Source organism: Schistocerca americana, chromosome 2 (assembly GCF_021461395.2).
Source record: "Schistocerca americana isolate TAMUIC-IGC-003095 chromosome 2, iqSchAmer2.1, whole genome shotgun sequence".
Classification (NCBI taxonomy): Eukaryota; Metazoa; Arthropoda; class Insecta; order Orthoptera; family Acrididae; genus Schistocerca; species Schistocerca americana.
The window spans coordinates 361,520,179-361,537,450 of record NC_060120.1 but is presented as its reverse complement, the minus strand read 5'-3'; the positions used below and the strand labels follow the sequence as shown (position 1 = coordinate 361,537,450).

The window sequence follows — 17,272 nt, the reverse complement described above, 5'->3', positions numbered from 1 at the left end:
ATACTACCATAATCTAATTGATTACTACCCTTCCCCCCCCCCCAGCCCCCCCACCAATTTCTCAATATCACAGTCCACAGTCTCTTGTCATCTCCCTCCTCCTCCTCCCCCCCCCCCCTTCGAGCCTTCATCCACTTGTCTATAAGTAAGTCTGTTGAAGTTTCTTCCCTCCCCCCCTCTCCCCCCCCCGCCACCCCCATCCATCACCCCAACTTTCTCCCATCACTTCACTCTCATTTTGATTTTGCCTGCTTCAACATTTAATTGAATATGCACTCATATTCCTATTGCCATTTTATTCAACACCCTCCCCTCCCTCCCAATCCACTACATACACCCACCTCTAACATTGCTTTTCCCAGTTCTCCATCTTGCTATTGTCCTTTGACATTGGCACCCCTCCCCCCTCTCCCCCTGCATCTGATTCCAAACTCATCTCTCTCTCTCTCTCTCTCTCTCAATTACACTGCCAACCATCTTAATTTTCTTAATTTTATAAGACTCAGCTTAACAATTTATACTCCTGTATCTCTTCCATCAGCCAGCAGCCATTTATCCCCTCCCTCCTCCCCCCCCCCCCCCCCCCCCAAGGTTTTTAACTCCTATTGTTAACTTCTGTAGTTTGTATTACAATGGCATTAACCATATTCTTAAATGTGATTCACTGTCTTTGAATTTTATTTTGTTTTGTTCCTTTTAGACTTTAGTTCCTCATCCGACTTAATGTAGATTCACTTACAGTTGTTGGCCATCTGATGTTACTGCAAAGATGATTGCGCACAGTGCTATGCTATGCTCATTATAACTTCTGAACGGTTTGTGTTAAAACATTAAAACTGCACAGTAGGCCATGGGCCATGATGGGAATTAGTATGAGCCTGCACACACAGTTTGTTGTTGTTGTTGGCCATTTGCATGTGAAAGTAAACAAAATTGGTGCATTTGGAGTACGGAAAATCCACGTTTCCTGATCAAGATGTCTCTTCACCCTCAATGTCTGACTGTGTGGTGTACAAGTCCAGTCATGGAACAATCAATGCAATTTTCGTTGATGGCACAGTGACTACTGAAGAGTACGTGAAGGTTTTGGAAGATGATTTCATTCCCATTATCCAAAGTGACCCTGATTTCAACAAGATGTGGTTCATGCAAGATGGGGATCGATCCCATCAAAGTAGGACAGTGTTTAATGTCCTGGAGAAGCACTTTGTGGACCACATTCTGGCTCTGGGGTACCCAGAGACCACTGACATGGGCCTCGATTGGCTGCCATATTTTCTGTGACTCCTTTTTGTGGTGCTATATTAAAGACAAGGTGTACAGCAATAAGCCCAAAACCACTGCCGAGCTGAAGTCAGCCATTCAGGAGGTCATTGACAGCATCAATTGACAGCAGCAGAATTCCACTATTCGTCTGCACCACATCATCACCAATGCTGGCAGGCATATCGAACTTGTCATAACCTAAATCTGAATATCTTTAGTGATGTTTACATGTTGAATAAAGAGTGTGCATATCATAGTTTGTAACTAATTTACATTTTTTTTTTTTCAAATATTTCAGTAGTTGTTACCCAGTATATAGTCTGAAGATATTTATGGCCGGCCGGTGTGGCCGAGTGGTTCTAGGCGCTTCAGTCTGTAACCGCGCGACCACTACGGCCGCAGGTTTGAATCCTGCCTCGGGCATGGATGTGTGTGATGTCCTTAGCTTAGTTAGGTTTAAGTAGTTCTAAGTTCTAGAGGACTGATGACCTCAGATGTTAAGTCCCATAGTGCTCAGAGCCATTTGAACCATTTTGAACCATATAGCTATGACACTTTGTAGTTTTAATATTCAGTTGTTCTAGTACTCATACTCTTTGATTTCATTATCATTATGTTTTAAGGTCATGTCCTCATCTTTTATTTACCAATGTAAGCCTGTTTTTACTAAATATGATGTACTCCCATGATTACTTGCTGATCTATTACAAGAGGGTGGTTTTACATCGAGCATTTCATTTATGGCCAGCTTTGAGCTTGACAACATGTTAAGTGTCCTGTGATATGTGTTAAAGACATAAAATGCAAATACATATTTCATAAATATACACCAATTTACATTCATTGTTTAAGATATTTTACATCTTTTGAAATTTTACATGCTCTTACTCTATGCAATTTTTGCTTTTAGCAAATACTTGAAAATGGCGTAAAAGGTCGAAACCTTGGCTGTACTTATATAAACAATAAAACAGGAATATGGCAGTCTGTTCCTTTAAAAAAAAAATCATCCAGTGTTGTTGTCAGAGTCATGTAGACCCAATTCTTAAGGTAGCTCCAAAAGAAAAAAAAAACACAAACACGTAAATCTGATGATCTTTGTGGACAGAGAGCATTAGCAAATTTTGAGATGACTTGGCTACCAAACAATATCCATACAGCTGCACTGATTGCCTTGCAGTGTGCAATGTTGCACCATCCCATTGAAATGAGGTTTCGTGAAGTGGAATATTGTTCAATGCAGGTGCAATGAAAATGGCAACATCTCAACATACCAACCTGAAGTGACAGTCACTGTGATCCGCTCTTCATTTTCAAAAAAGTAATGTATGACGACTCTACTGATCAAACTAAATGCTACACTATCATCTTGCTGGTGTGAAAAGGGTATTCATGAACTTTGTTAAAGCTGCTGTCTGTCCAGTTCTGCTTAGATGAAAATATGCCCTGTCAGGTACCTTCAGCTTGTCCAGAAAACTGTTTACCTTATGTTTGTCACAATTTGCTGACAGAGTTCTAATCACAACTGTCAATCGATCTCCTTTTCTTGTTGCATATTCTGCCGCTTGTAATGACGAAAATTTTAAATAAAAATGAGAATTTGGTGAAATCTCTTTGGCCACATTGCCATAGAATTTCTGAATACGCAACAAAATTAATTGTAATAGGTACCTGTTTTCAATTGGCCTACTATTTTGCTAATACTATGTATTATTGTAACTTATCTTTGACCTGTCCAATATCAATTGTACAATTTGTGCTGTATGATAAAACTGGACCAATAAAAACTCAAATCAAATCACCAGTTACTTGCTCATGAACTGAATGCCATGGGCTCTGTAAGACTGAAACCTATGCACCTTTGATATTCTGTGCACTCCATCTTCTTCACTTCTTCATCATCCAGTTTAGTTTCTGTTTTACAGCAGATAAAGTGTCTCCAAAACTTTTAATCCAAGTTTTTATGGTGTGGTTCAATGAAACCTGACCATGATGCTGTTAAGTTGAAAAAATGTCTGCAGTCCTTCTGTGGACTTCCCAAACTATCATCATTTTTGTACAACATTTTTCTGGCAAAAGCACACAGTTGACCATCCCCCTCATCCCCGATTACTAAATGCCAAGATGGTTTACATCTCAAGGTCCCTTGTCCACAGTGACCACTTTGCATTTCACAAGTTCTTGTTTTTCTGTGTCAAATTGTACAAGAATCTATTACTTAAGTAATGGAAACAACCATATCAGGTTCAACACAGGTACCTCAATAATATCTTCACATGAAAGTCCCAAAACATACCTCAGTCCCACGACTGCTTTGAAAAAAATTATTATTTTGTCAATAAAAGTTTATTTCATAGTCTTCAAATTTACATTGGCTTTAGTTCATTTATTTGGAAAGAAAAAAAAAAAACAGTTCACTGCATTATAATTTAAGTAGATTTGTACAAGAAATTGTTTTAAAGATATGAAATTCAATTTCACTCCCTACTGTCAACCTAATATATGACAGTCATCTACAAACTGTGATTTACACTTGTCCCAATGAACTTCATATGTTTGTAAGTGAGCTATTTACAGAACACAATTGTTATCAGTGAAACAGGAATATCTTTTCTATATGTAAAGGTACAATAATAAAATAACAAGGTAATATACATTTGGCAGTAAGCACCATGTTTCTCAGGGGTCCCAAATACTAGTACATGATCCTGCTTTATCACAAGAATTGTATTGTTGTAAATTATTTAAGCAGGATTAATACAGTACTTGAGGTATTTATTTTATTGTCAACAATTTTTAAATACCTTATATAAATGTAATATATATGCACATATTGAAATTATATTGTTAATATGCATGCATACTATTACTGAAAGCAACTTCACAAAATATTAGTTTTATCTACACAAAATTCTTAAAAATCTACAAATTTTATTTTACACAGATTTTCTAACTTACAATAAAAAAGGCACTACCTCATGACTAAATATTGCAGTACACAGTACTGAGAAAGTACACTGTTTCATTTTTACAGGACACAGTTTCACTGAAAAATGTATTAACAGCTCTTCAGTAATTTCAAGACAACAAATGCTCATTCAATAGTACAGCATGTTAACTTCAATAGAGAAGAAATGTAATTTGCAGAACTCCTACAATTCTGTAATTGTATTGGCAACTTTGGCACCAATGTGAACGTTTAATGATATTGTGTGTGCTTATTTCGGAGGGACAAATTTTTTATGATCATTATTACAGTACATAAGGCTACATGTCACACAGTCTTCATGCAATATAGAGGAAGAAATTTTTCACCCTAAGTATTGCACAAATACTCATTTTTTTCCATTAATATCTGAGAGATAACACACCAAACTTCAACAAATTGCCTTCTCCCAAAACCAATTTCAAATGACTCATCATGGCTTAGGAAAACAATTGGGGCAGGGGGGGGGGGGGGGAATGGGAGGCAGAAATTTTAAATCCAAAGAAGAATGAATCATAAGTATGTTTTAAAAACTGCTCTATTAAATTTCCTGTGATAACAGCTTTCATGTTAAAATATACTTTCAGGTCATTTGTACAAGAACATCAGTGATTTCAACCACCATTCTGAGTCTGGTTCCTTCTCTTAAACACAAAAATAAGGCAGTGTATGTTGCTGTGTTCTATTACAAAACTTATATTCTTATTTCTATGATTGCTTGTTTTCTCACAAGAAATATTTATTTGCAAGTAACACACAAAAGAATATAAGGATCACTGAACAACTGAATGAAACATTGAAATCCATTAATGACTAATTGCATATCAACCATCAGTCTTAATTCATGAAATTCACGTGACTGGAATAGTAACCGAGTATTCCAAAATTTCATATAATCACAGTTTTTTGATTCTGCAGTATATATTTGTGCCATTAAAGCAGAACTGCAAGAAATAAAGCCCTAACCATCAGCCAAGTGCCACAACAAATATTTTTATACATTCACTATACATAATGTATTCTGTACATGTATGGAATGTAGAATGAGAGCTTTGCATGCTGTTAATATGGTAATCCTTTTAGTGTGACTCTTCTTGACCTTGAAGTTTTCCAACAATGTGTTTCACCCATCCTTTGGGTGTAGGAGCTTCTTCCACATCATCCACACTTCTCACAGGACTAACTTCAATAACAGTTGAGGCAGTTGAATGTTGAGAGCTCGTGTCACATTCGTCTTCTGGCCCTGTACCACCAGAACGCCAAAGTTCCAATTCTTTTCTGCGTTCCTGAATTGATTTGTGAATTGCGTCTGTTCCCTGTGGACTGTCAGCAGATTTAGTTGTTGAAGAATGAGTGGTGTTAGAATTTCTACAATCCTGAACAGCAGCTTTCTTGCGTGTGAGACGGACAGGTTTTGCTGGAACTGGAGGAGGTATTTTCACAGGTTTTTGAACTGGAGTAGGGGCTGGAGTAAGTACATTATTTGTAGAAGATGCAGCTGCATTATCACAGAGTTCTTCATGATCACTAAATACAGCAGAGTCTCTGAACACCTCATTCTCCAAAAATGACTCAATTGCCTCAAAAGAACGTTCATAGTAGCTGTCACCTGAGCCATCACTCAGATGCAACTCATCAGACTTTTCTGAACTCATATCAGATTCCCTCTTCATATTTACACATGGCATTTCTCCAAGCCTCACAGCTTCTGAATCTATTCTAGGAGAAGTGATAGCTGTGTCAACACTTCCTCCAAAGCCAGAAGTTTTGTCACCATCACTGGATGACGTGAAGTTGGATGAAACGGACAACACAGAATCAGGCCTTCCCTCATTTCCATTTGAGGAAGCAGGCTTAGACTGATGAATATTTGGATAAAGTTGGCGTGGATTTGCATATTCTGAGCAATGTGCAATTCGTGCACCAAGGCTGGAGCTTCCCTGTTTGTAAATAGCTTGCAGAATGGGTGGGTTGGATGACCTGGATACTGGTGCAGGTGATGGAGAGCGATTTCCAGGAGTAGCTGGTGTTGCCACACAGTCTTCTGCATCTTCTCCCATAATAGTACGAATTCGTTGCTTGAGTGTCTTGCTGTACTGTCTGGCAAGAGCATAGACGAGTCGACTTGCATGCCTTTCACACTGGAGAAGCTGCTCTCGCTCATGCTCAACCTGAAAATGAGAATTTTTTTATAAAAGAAAAGTAACCAAGATTCAGTAAGGCACAGGTAATTGTTACATCTTCTAGCACAACTTTTACTTAGCAGGACAAAAGAATTTCAGTGAAAACTAAGTTTCTTGTGCTAGGTAATGTTACCACATGTCTGCCTAAAAAGACTAATTCTTAATAATGAACAAATATCCATTATATGTATTGAGTATGTAATATACATATTGTTTTACTTTACCAATCAGAGCTCTGCTGCAAATGGTTTAATATTAGTGAGTTCAAAACTGGAACACATTAAACACTCAAAAAAGGTGTCTTTTATTGTAACAGAAGTGCACTGGTTTAATAGATTGGAAGTTATAATTTAGTTATGATTACCATATCTGATAATTTCATTGAAGTACTATTTTTTATTCATAGCAATTATGTGAACACTATTATAGCTTGGTATTTGCTGTGACATATTGCTTGGTTACTGTAAGTCATGTTAAACAGACTATATCAGATAAAATGATGATGATTTATATCTTCTGAAAGGAAAGGTTCACATATAAGAATGGTTCTGAAAGACGAAAAAGAAGAAGCTAAAAAAAATCAAGATTTGCTGTTTTCAGAACTGTTTGCCACCTGTTCTGCTTAAAGCTTGTAAAAAAAGTTGTTTACATTAATATTCCAGTTGCATTCCTTGGTTTTTTGTTATAAGAGCCTCACTACTTGTTTATTACTGAAATTCTGGTACCATGAGGCATATAAATCAGTAGAAAAATTGTGCAATGAAATAACAGAACAACTGTTAGTAAATCTAACTCTGACGTGCATTAATGAGGATCTTTCTCTATATACTTGTTCCAACATGAATTTATTTACTATTACCCAATGACTCTTAGGTTATATGTGAGGAAAGGAGAGCATTGTAACAGCACACTAATCAACACTGCTGTGATATTTTTAAGGGCTTATAATACAGGGGGTGTTTATTTAAATGGTCTGAAGGATTGTTACAGACACATTCTACAAAAAGATACTGTGAGCTGTACATACAAGCAACCTGTTAGTGTCCACTCATTGCAAAACTACTGTGTACCCATGTCAGAGAAGATATTTTGCACTGCTTTATACCTGACCTGACATAAGTTGCAGATGTTTTCTTTGATAAAACTTGTTATGTCACTATCACAGCAGAAGCAGATGGTGGTAGGAGACTACAAGTGATAAACATTTAATTGAATTAGTCATGGAAGATGAGTTGGTAGTGATACTGCCGTAAACATATCATTGATGGGATAACAAAGCTGGTATGTATGAGCAGTTGCAAACTATAAAATGACTTCATTTCATGTTTGGGTTTTAATTCATTGATAGTATCTGAGATATTTGTGGTTATAATAAATATAGTCACTAAGTATAAACTCAACATTTTCCCCACATGTTATGTTTATGTGCTTACTCTGCAGGCCATTGTCTGCTGTGTCACATAGCAGTTCTCACAATATCAGCCAATTGCTCTCTTGTTACACTCACAACATGTGTACCTCCTACGGGGTCTCTATCTTTCCTACAGTACCTTAACAAAACATGTAATGGACAGTTCGATTATTAGCTTCATTCTTCAAATTTTGGCAAAAGCTTCTGATGAATGTTATGTCATGTCTCTTCCATTGTTTTTCTTCTTCTAACATATGTGAATATCTGAGTGAACTCTTTTACAAATTAATCTGTATGCAAACACAACAGCACATCTCTGAATATGATTTTTGTTTATTCACCATGATTGCACATAAATCACATAATTAACCAGTGCTCCAAAACAACAGCTATCTTCATATATTTTCTACACTCCTTCATAATTAGCTACATACAATTCTACATGTTCATTAACTTCACAACATGTATGTCACTGAAATGGCATAAAGACTCATACCAGTGCACTGAGCCGCACAAAATTATATTATTATCACTTCATATACAGGATGCTTCATAATGGCTATTACAGGGCCTGAAGATCTGAGCACATTCAAATTGTCTGCTTCACGCTGTACACACAGGAGGATATAACATGGGAAACGTTTCAATGCCCTTGTCATTGTCACAAGTACAATTGGAACGGATGGTTGTGCCCACTTCTCGCTTTGTGTTTGAACCATGAAGAAAGAGATTTGAAACAGATCCTAACTTCAAATTTATTTTATATTCAAATGGTACATTTCCAGACATGGATTCCTTATCAAAACTTTATCTATTAAGTCCCCTCTACAACCCCTAAAAGCCTGCAATCGGAATTGTGAAATACCCTGTAGCTATCAGACTGATTAGCATTAATGGTGTTAAAAAAGACAATAGAATTTTTTTCTCCTGGTTCAACAAATTATCATGTACTTACAGACATAGTGACATATGCTGGTCGCCACAATAAAAATTACTTGTATGCTATCATTTATACATGTACAGTTTCGAAACAATGATGTACGAAATGTCATTCATGCTTACACTTCATTTGTGGTTCGCCATTCAGGATACCATATCATTCTTTTCGTCAATAGAAAGTTTTCTCTGTTCTGTATACTACAGTGTAGCCCACATAATGTTTTAAAACTGTCAGCCGATAACAATTTTTAATTACGCATGTTAAAAACATGAAAAGTTTATCCACAGAGGGTGACCTACAACAGTAATTCTTTGACTTGACTCTGCATTTTATCTGATTAGTGTGCTATATTCCTTTATGCTATCTGAGGGTGTCACAGTGGAGGTTGAGCTAAGAGACAATTATTAAGGAAAAAACTTCCCTACGTTGCGTCATTTCCGAGTTTTTAGCACTGAAATTAGCCAATCATGTCATTGCACATGCAAATTCAAGCAGCCGACCAGAGACACTTGCCAAACGTGTTTTTCATTTGGTTTCCTCATATCAAACAAATGCAGCTTTTGAACAACGGAAAATCCAGGATGTAATGTAACAATATTATGAAAAGGAAAGTTGCTGCTCACCATATAGTGGAGATACTGACTTACTGATAGGCACAATAATAAAAAGACTATCACAAATATCTTTCAGACAGTATGGTAATCATCAAAATTAGACAACAGACACACACATACACATTCCACAAACGAAACTCACACACAGGACTGCAGTCTCAGGCTACTGAGACTGCTTTTGCTCACCTAGCTTCCACAAAAGGCACATTTTGACTGGTAATGAGAATTTGAACATGTAATTCACAGACCCACAGATGTTTGTGCATTACTGAATTTTAACACAAGTAAATGCTTGAATTTGCCCTTGCAATGATTTGTTTGGCTAATGTCAATGCTAATTAAATCAGAAATGGTGCAATGTATCAAATTTTTTTCTTAACAATTACCTCTCAGCAGAACCTCCCCTGCAACACACTTCGAAGCTTTTCAGACCACCCTGTGTATATACATCAGCATGGATATTCATTCTGATAACTGCCACTCTTACCACACGCCATCATTCTTTTTCCATAAGGCGTTATGCTCTAATACACTAATTACTGTATTACATTATATTCTGAAATGAACCTTACTTTTAGCATACTGAAATGTGTCACACTCATCATTCTCTACTTTCTTCAATGAGTTCAACTGTAGCAAATACTCAACGAAATTGAGAGGGATGTTTAAAATCACTAAAGTGCATATCAATAAGAAACTTTCAAAAATTTTCAAATGGTACCTTTTTCAAATTAAAGCACTTATCTATCACCAGGTCTCCATAACCATATATTCATCTCTTCCACTGCAACCTCTCTCCACAATGCACCATTTTTCTCTTATTTCCAGTTCTTAGTGTTATGTTTCATTATTCCCCATAAGTTTATTTAGCATTTTTTCTTGTCTACTAACACTTTTCCAGATTTAACTTTAGTTCAGTGTGTTTCACCTTACTGTTGCAAATTGATCTTTTTTAAATATTTAATTGGGTGTTGTTCCAGTCTACATAGTACTCCAGATGGCTTTGTTCTCAACCAATCCCATAATTGTGTTCAATTCACTTATAAACATACAGAAATAGGAACTCCATCCATTTCTCAATTGCAATCAACAGATTTTACAACACAAGACAGACAACATTACTTCCTCATTACATGTGCGCATACATCATCTCAAGGTGCTGTATTCAACAGCACCAGATATCTCATCATTACATATCTTGTACAGCTAATTTAAATTGCAGATCACCATTCATTCACAGTGGCAGTTGCTGGCACATAACTGAATCTTTGAACTATAGGAAGCACAGCATTTGCAATGTTATAGTCTGTATTTAACCTTCAGCAATAGTGCTTTTCATATTTGAATAAATCTGTTAATGGTGATATGATGATACTCTGACCTGCCTCCGTAGTTGAGGCCACTGACACATGCCTTTGGAGTTGCCCTCAACTCAAAAGTAAGCCAGTTCGAATCCTGCCTGTAGATGAAGTTTTCACTGTCAGAAAAGGAACGAGCAGAAAGTTTCTTATCACCAGTCTTTACACCAGTGTCCTGGATTAAGTTCCAAACCCCTCACTATTGTCAAATAATCCATCTGTCAACTGGGGACATTAAGCTCAGTGGCTACCTTGGTGCTGCTCAAGTAGAGTAGTCTAAGTTCTGGCACCGAAGATCACCATCTCCCTCCTCTCATTGTCACATCACACTATAAACACATCAATTACACTTGCCTACGCTCCAGAACTACATATATGACATGACATGACATGACATGACACGACATGACATGACATGACAATTCTGCAAAGAAAAGGGGTCAATGTGCATGGAAGAAGAACACCACATGGCACATCTGAGCCAATACTGCCATAACAGTATTTACATATTTTTAGATGACACTCACTCTCCGAATGTAAGCATTCTATAAGATGGGTGAACAAAGATGTATATTATGAAAGTGATATGAATGATGACAATGTCTTCTAACAGGACACGCTTGAGAGAGTGTAACTTACCTCAAGTTCAAGAGCTTCCGAACTGCTCCTTCCAGACAGCCGACCTAACACTCGACCAAGACTTGCTTTGGATACACTTGGTCTGTATATCTTGTACTCAGGATGCACATTCAGGTTATCTAGGCTTGCATCAGGAGTTGCTGTATATTCAGTGGTGCTATCTTCTTCTGTTGTGTCACCACCTACAGGAAATCTGTGGCGGCCACTATGAGAACCACTTCGGACCATGTACCTATATAGAAAGGGACATCATGTGTAAAACAATTGCTGAGGCTACTTTATACCAATTATAAAGTTTTATAAGGAATTATATTTAAATTTAACGATACAAAACTCTTCAAAACAATAAGAACTGATGTATATGGTAGGTCTTCAAAGAATGCACAGTCCGGATTAGAACATCAACAATACTACGAAATGCATGGACTGCTATTCACTGTGAAGACAACACACCGAGTTGCAGACAGGCACTATGAAAAGACTGTTACGCATTTGAGCTTTTGGCCAAAGCCTTCTTCTGAAAGGAAAACACACACATAAATACAAGCAAGCACACCTCACACACATGACCACTATCTCCAGCTGCTCCGGCCAGAATGCGACTGTGTAGCATTGAATGGAAGCAGCAGTCTGGAGTGGAGAGGGGAAGGGGGAGTGATAGCAGGGTAGGGGTAGGGGGAGTGAGGATGGTGGAGAAAAGTCAGTACTGCTTGGTGGAGCATTTGGGGATTAGATGGTGGTGGGACACGGCTGCCAGGTGTAGCATTGGGAGTCTGTATAGGAGGTAGGGGGACAGAGAGCGGAAATGGAGTGGGGAGTCTGTATGGGAGAGTGGAAATGGAGTGGAGCACAGAAGGGGAAAAGACCAATGAGTGTGTTGGCAGACAGCAGCACACAACGATAGTGAGGGGACGTTAATTGGGAGGAGGTGATAGGACAGAGACGGCAGAAACCATTGAGTCGAGTGTGTGGGGACAGCAGGTTACTGTAGGTTGAAGCTTCTGCAGTGATAACTCCCACCTGTACAAAGAAGAAAAACTGATGGTGGAGGGGAAAATCCAGGTGGCCCAGGTTGTGAAAGAGCCCTTAGGGACATGGCTGCTAACGAGGAGAAGAAAGCCAATCTGCACTCCGTGTACATATCAGGTGAAGTCATTGCAGACGTGGAACGGGTCGTTCTGGATGCCATGAAGAGTGCAGGGTGCAGGGTGCAGCCAACTGCAGATGGTGGCTCATATCAGTACTAATGATGTGTGTTGCTTTGGATGGAAAGAGATACTCTCTGGTTTTGAGAAGCTCTCAAAAATGATAAAGGCTGCCAGTCTTGCTTGCACGGTGAAAGCAGAGCTCACAATCTGCATCATAGTCGATACGACTGATTGCAAACCTCTGATACAGAGCCGAATCGAGGGTCTGAATCAAAGGCTCAGACGGTTCTATGACCATATAGGCTGCAGATTCCTTGACTTGCACCATTGGGTGGTTGGGTTTTGGCTTCCACTAAATGGATCAGGAGACCACTACATGCAGGAGGAAGCTATATGAGTGGCAGGGGCTATGTAGTGTGGACTGGGTGGTTTTTCAGGTTAGAGGGTCTTGGGGAAACAGAAAAAGGGCTTCAGTCTCAAATTTATCCTCGATTTGTTGGCAAAAATACTTGTTGAAATCTGGAGGTACACATAAAACACTGTCTGAAATTGTACTAAATGCAGTCTCTGAAAATTATTTCGAGCAGTTAGTTCATAAGTCCACTTGGATAGTAAACAGTTGTGAAAACACATTTGACCTCTTAGCCCCAAATAATCCTGAGCTAATAATGAGCATCAAAATGGATACAGGGATTACTGAAGACAGAGTTGTCATAGCACGACTGAATATAAAAAATGTACCTTTTCGAAAAAGCAGATAAAAACTCACTTGATGCCTTCCTGAGAGACAATCTCTGCTCCTTCCACAGCAACAACATACTGGTAAATGTAGACCAGATGTGGCTTGAATTCAAAGAAATAGTTTTGACGGCAACTGAGAGATTTACACCAAAAAAATTAACACACGATGGAGCTGATCCCCATTGGTACACAAAACAGGTCTGAACACCGTTAAAGAAACATTGAAAAAAAAGCATGCTAAATTTAAATGAATGCATAATCTATAAGATTGGTGATCTTTTATAGAAGCGCAAAATTTAGTGTGGACTTCAGTACAAGATGCTTATAATAGTTTCTACAACAAAACTTTGTCTCAAAACCTGGCAGAAAATCCAAAGAGATTCTGGCCATATGTAAAGTATGCTAGTGGTAAGATACAATCGATGCCTTCTCTGCATGATAGCACACAACCTCTCGCTTGGTGCAAGATCCATACCACAAGATGGGGAAGTTGCACAGGTCACACCAATATTCAAGAAAAGCACTAAATCACAGACCCATATTATTATCATCAATATGCAGCAGGATTCTGGAACATATATTGTGTTCGAACATTATGAATTACCTTGAAGGGAACTGTCTATTGACACACAGTCAACACAGATTTACAAAATATCACCTTGTCAAACACAACCAGCTCTTTACTCACACAAAGTGCTGAGTGTTATTGACAAGGGATTTCAAATTGTTTTTATATTTCCAGAAGGCTTTCGATGCCACACGTCACAAGCAACTTGTAATAAAATTGTGTGCTTATGGAATATCATCTCAGTTATGTGACTGGATTTGTTATTCCCTGTCAGAGAGGTTATAGTTTGTAGTAACTGATGGAACATCATCAAGAAAAACAAAAGCAATTTCTGGCATTCTCCAAGGTAGTATTATAAGCCTTCTGCTGTTTCTTATCTATACAAACAATTCAGGAGACAATATGAGCAGCCATCTTAGATTGTTTGCAGATGATGCTGTTATTTATCATCTAGTAAAGTCATCAGAAGATCAAAACAAATTGCAAAATGATTTAGAAAATATATCTGTATGGAGCAAAAATTAGCAATTGACCATAAATAGTGAAAAGCTTGAGGTCATCCATATGAGTCCAAAAGCAATTCATTACAATTCAGTTACATGATAAATCAGTCAAATCTAAAGGCCATAAATTCAACTAACTACCTATAAATTACAATTATGAACAATTTAAATTGGATAGAACACATAGAAAATGTTGTGGGGAAGGCGAACCAAAGACTGTGATTTATTGGCAGAACACTTAGAAGATGCAACAGATGTACAAAGGAGACTGCCATCTTCTTTTGGGGTACTGCTGTACAGTGTGGGATCCTTACCAGATAGGACTGATGGAGTATGTTAATAAAGTTCAAAGAAGAGCAGCACATTTTCTATTATCAAGAAATATGGGAGAGAGTATTACTGACGTGATACAAGATCTGGGCTAGACATTATTAAAACAAGAGCATTTTCATTGTGGTGGAATCTTATCATCAAATTTCAGTCACCAACTTTCTCTTCTGAATGTGAAAATATTTTGGTGATGCCAACCTATGCAGGGAGAAACAATCATCGTAGAAAAATACGAGAAGTCCAAGCTCACATGGAAAGATATAGGGGTTCGTTTTTCTGTGTGCTATTTGAAATGGGAATAACAGAGAATTATTGTGAAGGTGGGTTGATGAACCATTTGTGAAGCATTTAAGTGTGATTTGCAGAGTATCCATGTATATGTAGATGCAGATATTATGTTCAGCTGTGTGTTGTACCACAGAGCAGTCAGCTTTAATTGTGGCCACAGTTTGGAGGCAGTCGTTCATCCCAGTGGACAGCTGGACCAACAGAAAAAGCAGAGGAAAGATTGCAGCCGAGCTGGGATAAGAAATGGCTGCTTCCACAGTTGACCCAGCCTCTGTATGGGCTGTATGGGAGGGATTTTTTGGTGTGGAAGGAAAGGCAGCTGTCGAAATGTTTGATCTGGCCAGAGCAGCCACAGACGGTGGTAATGCATGTGTGAGGTTTGGTTGCTTTCTGAAGAAGACTTTGGCTGAAAGCTCAAATGTTGAACACTCTTTTCCTTGTGTTTGTCTACAGCTTGAGTGTTGTCTTTATGGTGAGTAGCAATAGTGGAGATCTTGAAATACTTATGCATTGGGAAGTGATGCATGTTGATGGTTTAATAATAGTATAAACATTAACTCTTGAATTTTATTACCTGTCAATGTCATCGAAGTCTATTTCAGCAGCTTTGTCTGATGCTATGGTGAAGGGCCTGTCTGGATGACAGCTGCGACCATCACGACCAAACAGCCTAGTTCTGTAATTGCCCTTGCCAATGTCTTTTTCAGTCCTTCCAAATTTCTGCATGGTTGAGGAACTTAAATTTCCAGCCTGGTTAGGGCTGTCATGATTCAGTTGGAAACTGCGAGGCAGTGACCCCGATTTCTTATTTGGCGTAGCTAGGTGGTCTCCTTGTAGTTTCAACCACACTGCTGGAAGTGTTGGGATATTAAGAGTATCAATTGACATTTCTGAGTTTGCTGGAAGAAATGAAGGTTCTATTGGCAGGTCATCCCTTTCTGCACCAAGAGACTCCTGGCATGTAAATGACTGTGTACGACGCAAATTTGGTGTACTCGTTTCTCTGTTGGTGTCTTCACTTTCTGCCAGTCTTCGAATTTCTTCTTGCTGTCTTTTAACACTCTCCCATATCTGTTGTAGATTATCATAATTTCCAGAACTGTTTCCTTTCTCCTTAGTTTCAGCAGAGTAACTAGAACTTTGTGTGAGCTTGCACTTATGACTGTCAGTTTTATCAGTTTCCACCCTGAGGTTATTAACACTGAAAGTATGATATGGACTCCTCTCACTACTACTATTAGGTATGGTCCTTTCTGTCACTGCATGTTTTGCCTGAAATGTAGTGTGCTGTCCCGCACTCTCTCGTAAAGCACAGCTTGTATCCCTTTCATATTTCAAAGTAACGTAATCAGCATCAGAACCAAGAGAATCTTTGGCTTCAAGTTGAAGCAGATGCATGCTCTGACGTTTTGATCGGCTGCTTATTGATGAAGATATATTTTTTTGTTCATTACGTAGAGCTCGCATGTGAGCATGCCTATGTGCTCTGTAGCTCTGTCCTGATGTCGGCTTTGAGCTGGCAGCTGTTGAAGTGATAGTTAATGTCTCGTATATACCATCATCTTCATTTTCTGTATCTGTTGTCTCATCTTTTGGGTTTGTTGTTCCATTAGAGCTCATGTAACGGTGTCGAAGACTCACATGCCTCTGTTGTTTTTTCAAGATTTTTTGAAATTCATGATTTTGCATTAGTAACTGTCCCACTATTTCCTCTAGGGTTTTTGCTTCTTCTTCATTGGTAACTACATCTTTATCATCAAATGGCACATCAGTATCCGTTACTACATTCTCAAGTTTCCTATCACAGCTTTCACTCTCAGCACTTATATCAAGTGACGTCTGCTCAACAACTTCAAGAGATTTTGATGTATCTTCATTAACAGCCTCCCTACTAGCACCAATGTCTTCAGTTGACTCTATAGATATGTTGGTATTCTGTGGTACTGTGAGCTTTGTTGGTGTATCTGTCTTTGATGAGGAGGCTTGACTGCCTGAAGAATAGCATCCAGGTTCCGACTTACGCCTCCAACTGCCGAACCGTTCCTGTTATAAATAAAAATTTGAATAAGTGAATTTGTTAAAAAGCATACATACACACACACACTTTTTGCAAATAAAAAATTAAAAAAAATTAACAGTAAGAACACTAACATACTGATACTACCCATCACAGCCAAAAGTGACAAAAAGGAATAAGAAATATCAAATTTGTATACTTTATCAAAACATGAGTAAAGTGAAAAAAGGAAATAAAAGATAAAATATGTAAGAGTCTGAAGGTTGGAGGGTAAGATGGG

The 17,272-nt window shown here is 38.2% G+C and overlaps 1 protein-coding gene across 1 annotated transcript in view; it reads right to left on the bottom strand.

Annotated features, from left to right (window-relative positions):
• Window positions 1–3,630: 3,630 nt before the first annotated feature.
• LOC124595091 overlaps window positions 3,631–17,272 on the bottom strand; it is a gene marked incomplete at its 5' end in the record, with an annotated part of 177,884 nt that continues 164,242 nt past the window's right edge. Inside the window, 3 exons of the mRNA XM_047133680.1 lie at window positions 3,631–6,423; window positions 11,398–11,629; window positions 15,550–17,018. Of these exons, the coding sequence (XP_046989636.1) occupies window positions 5,332–6,423; window positions 11,398–11,629; window positions 15,550–17,018 (2,793 nt within the window). The remainder of the gene's footprint in view (window positions 6,424–11,397; window positions 11,630–15,549; window positions 17,019–17,272) is intronic.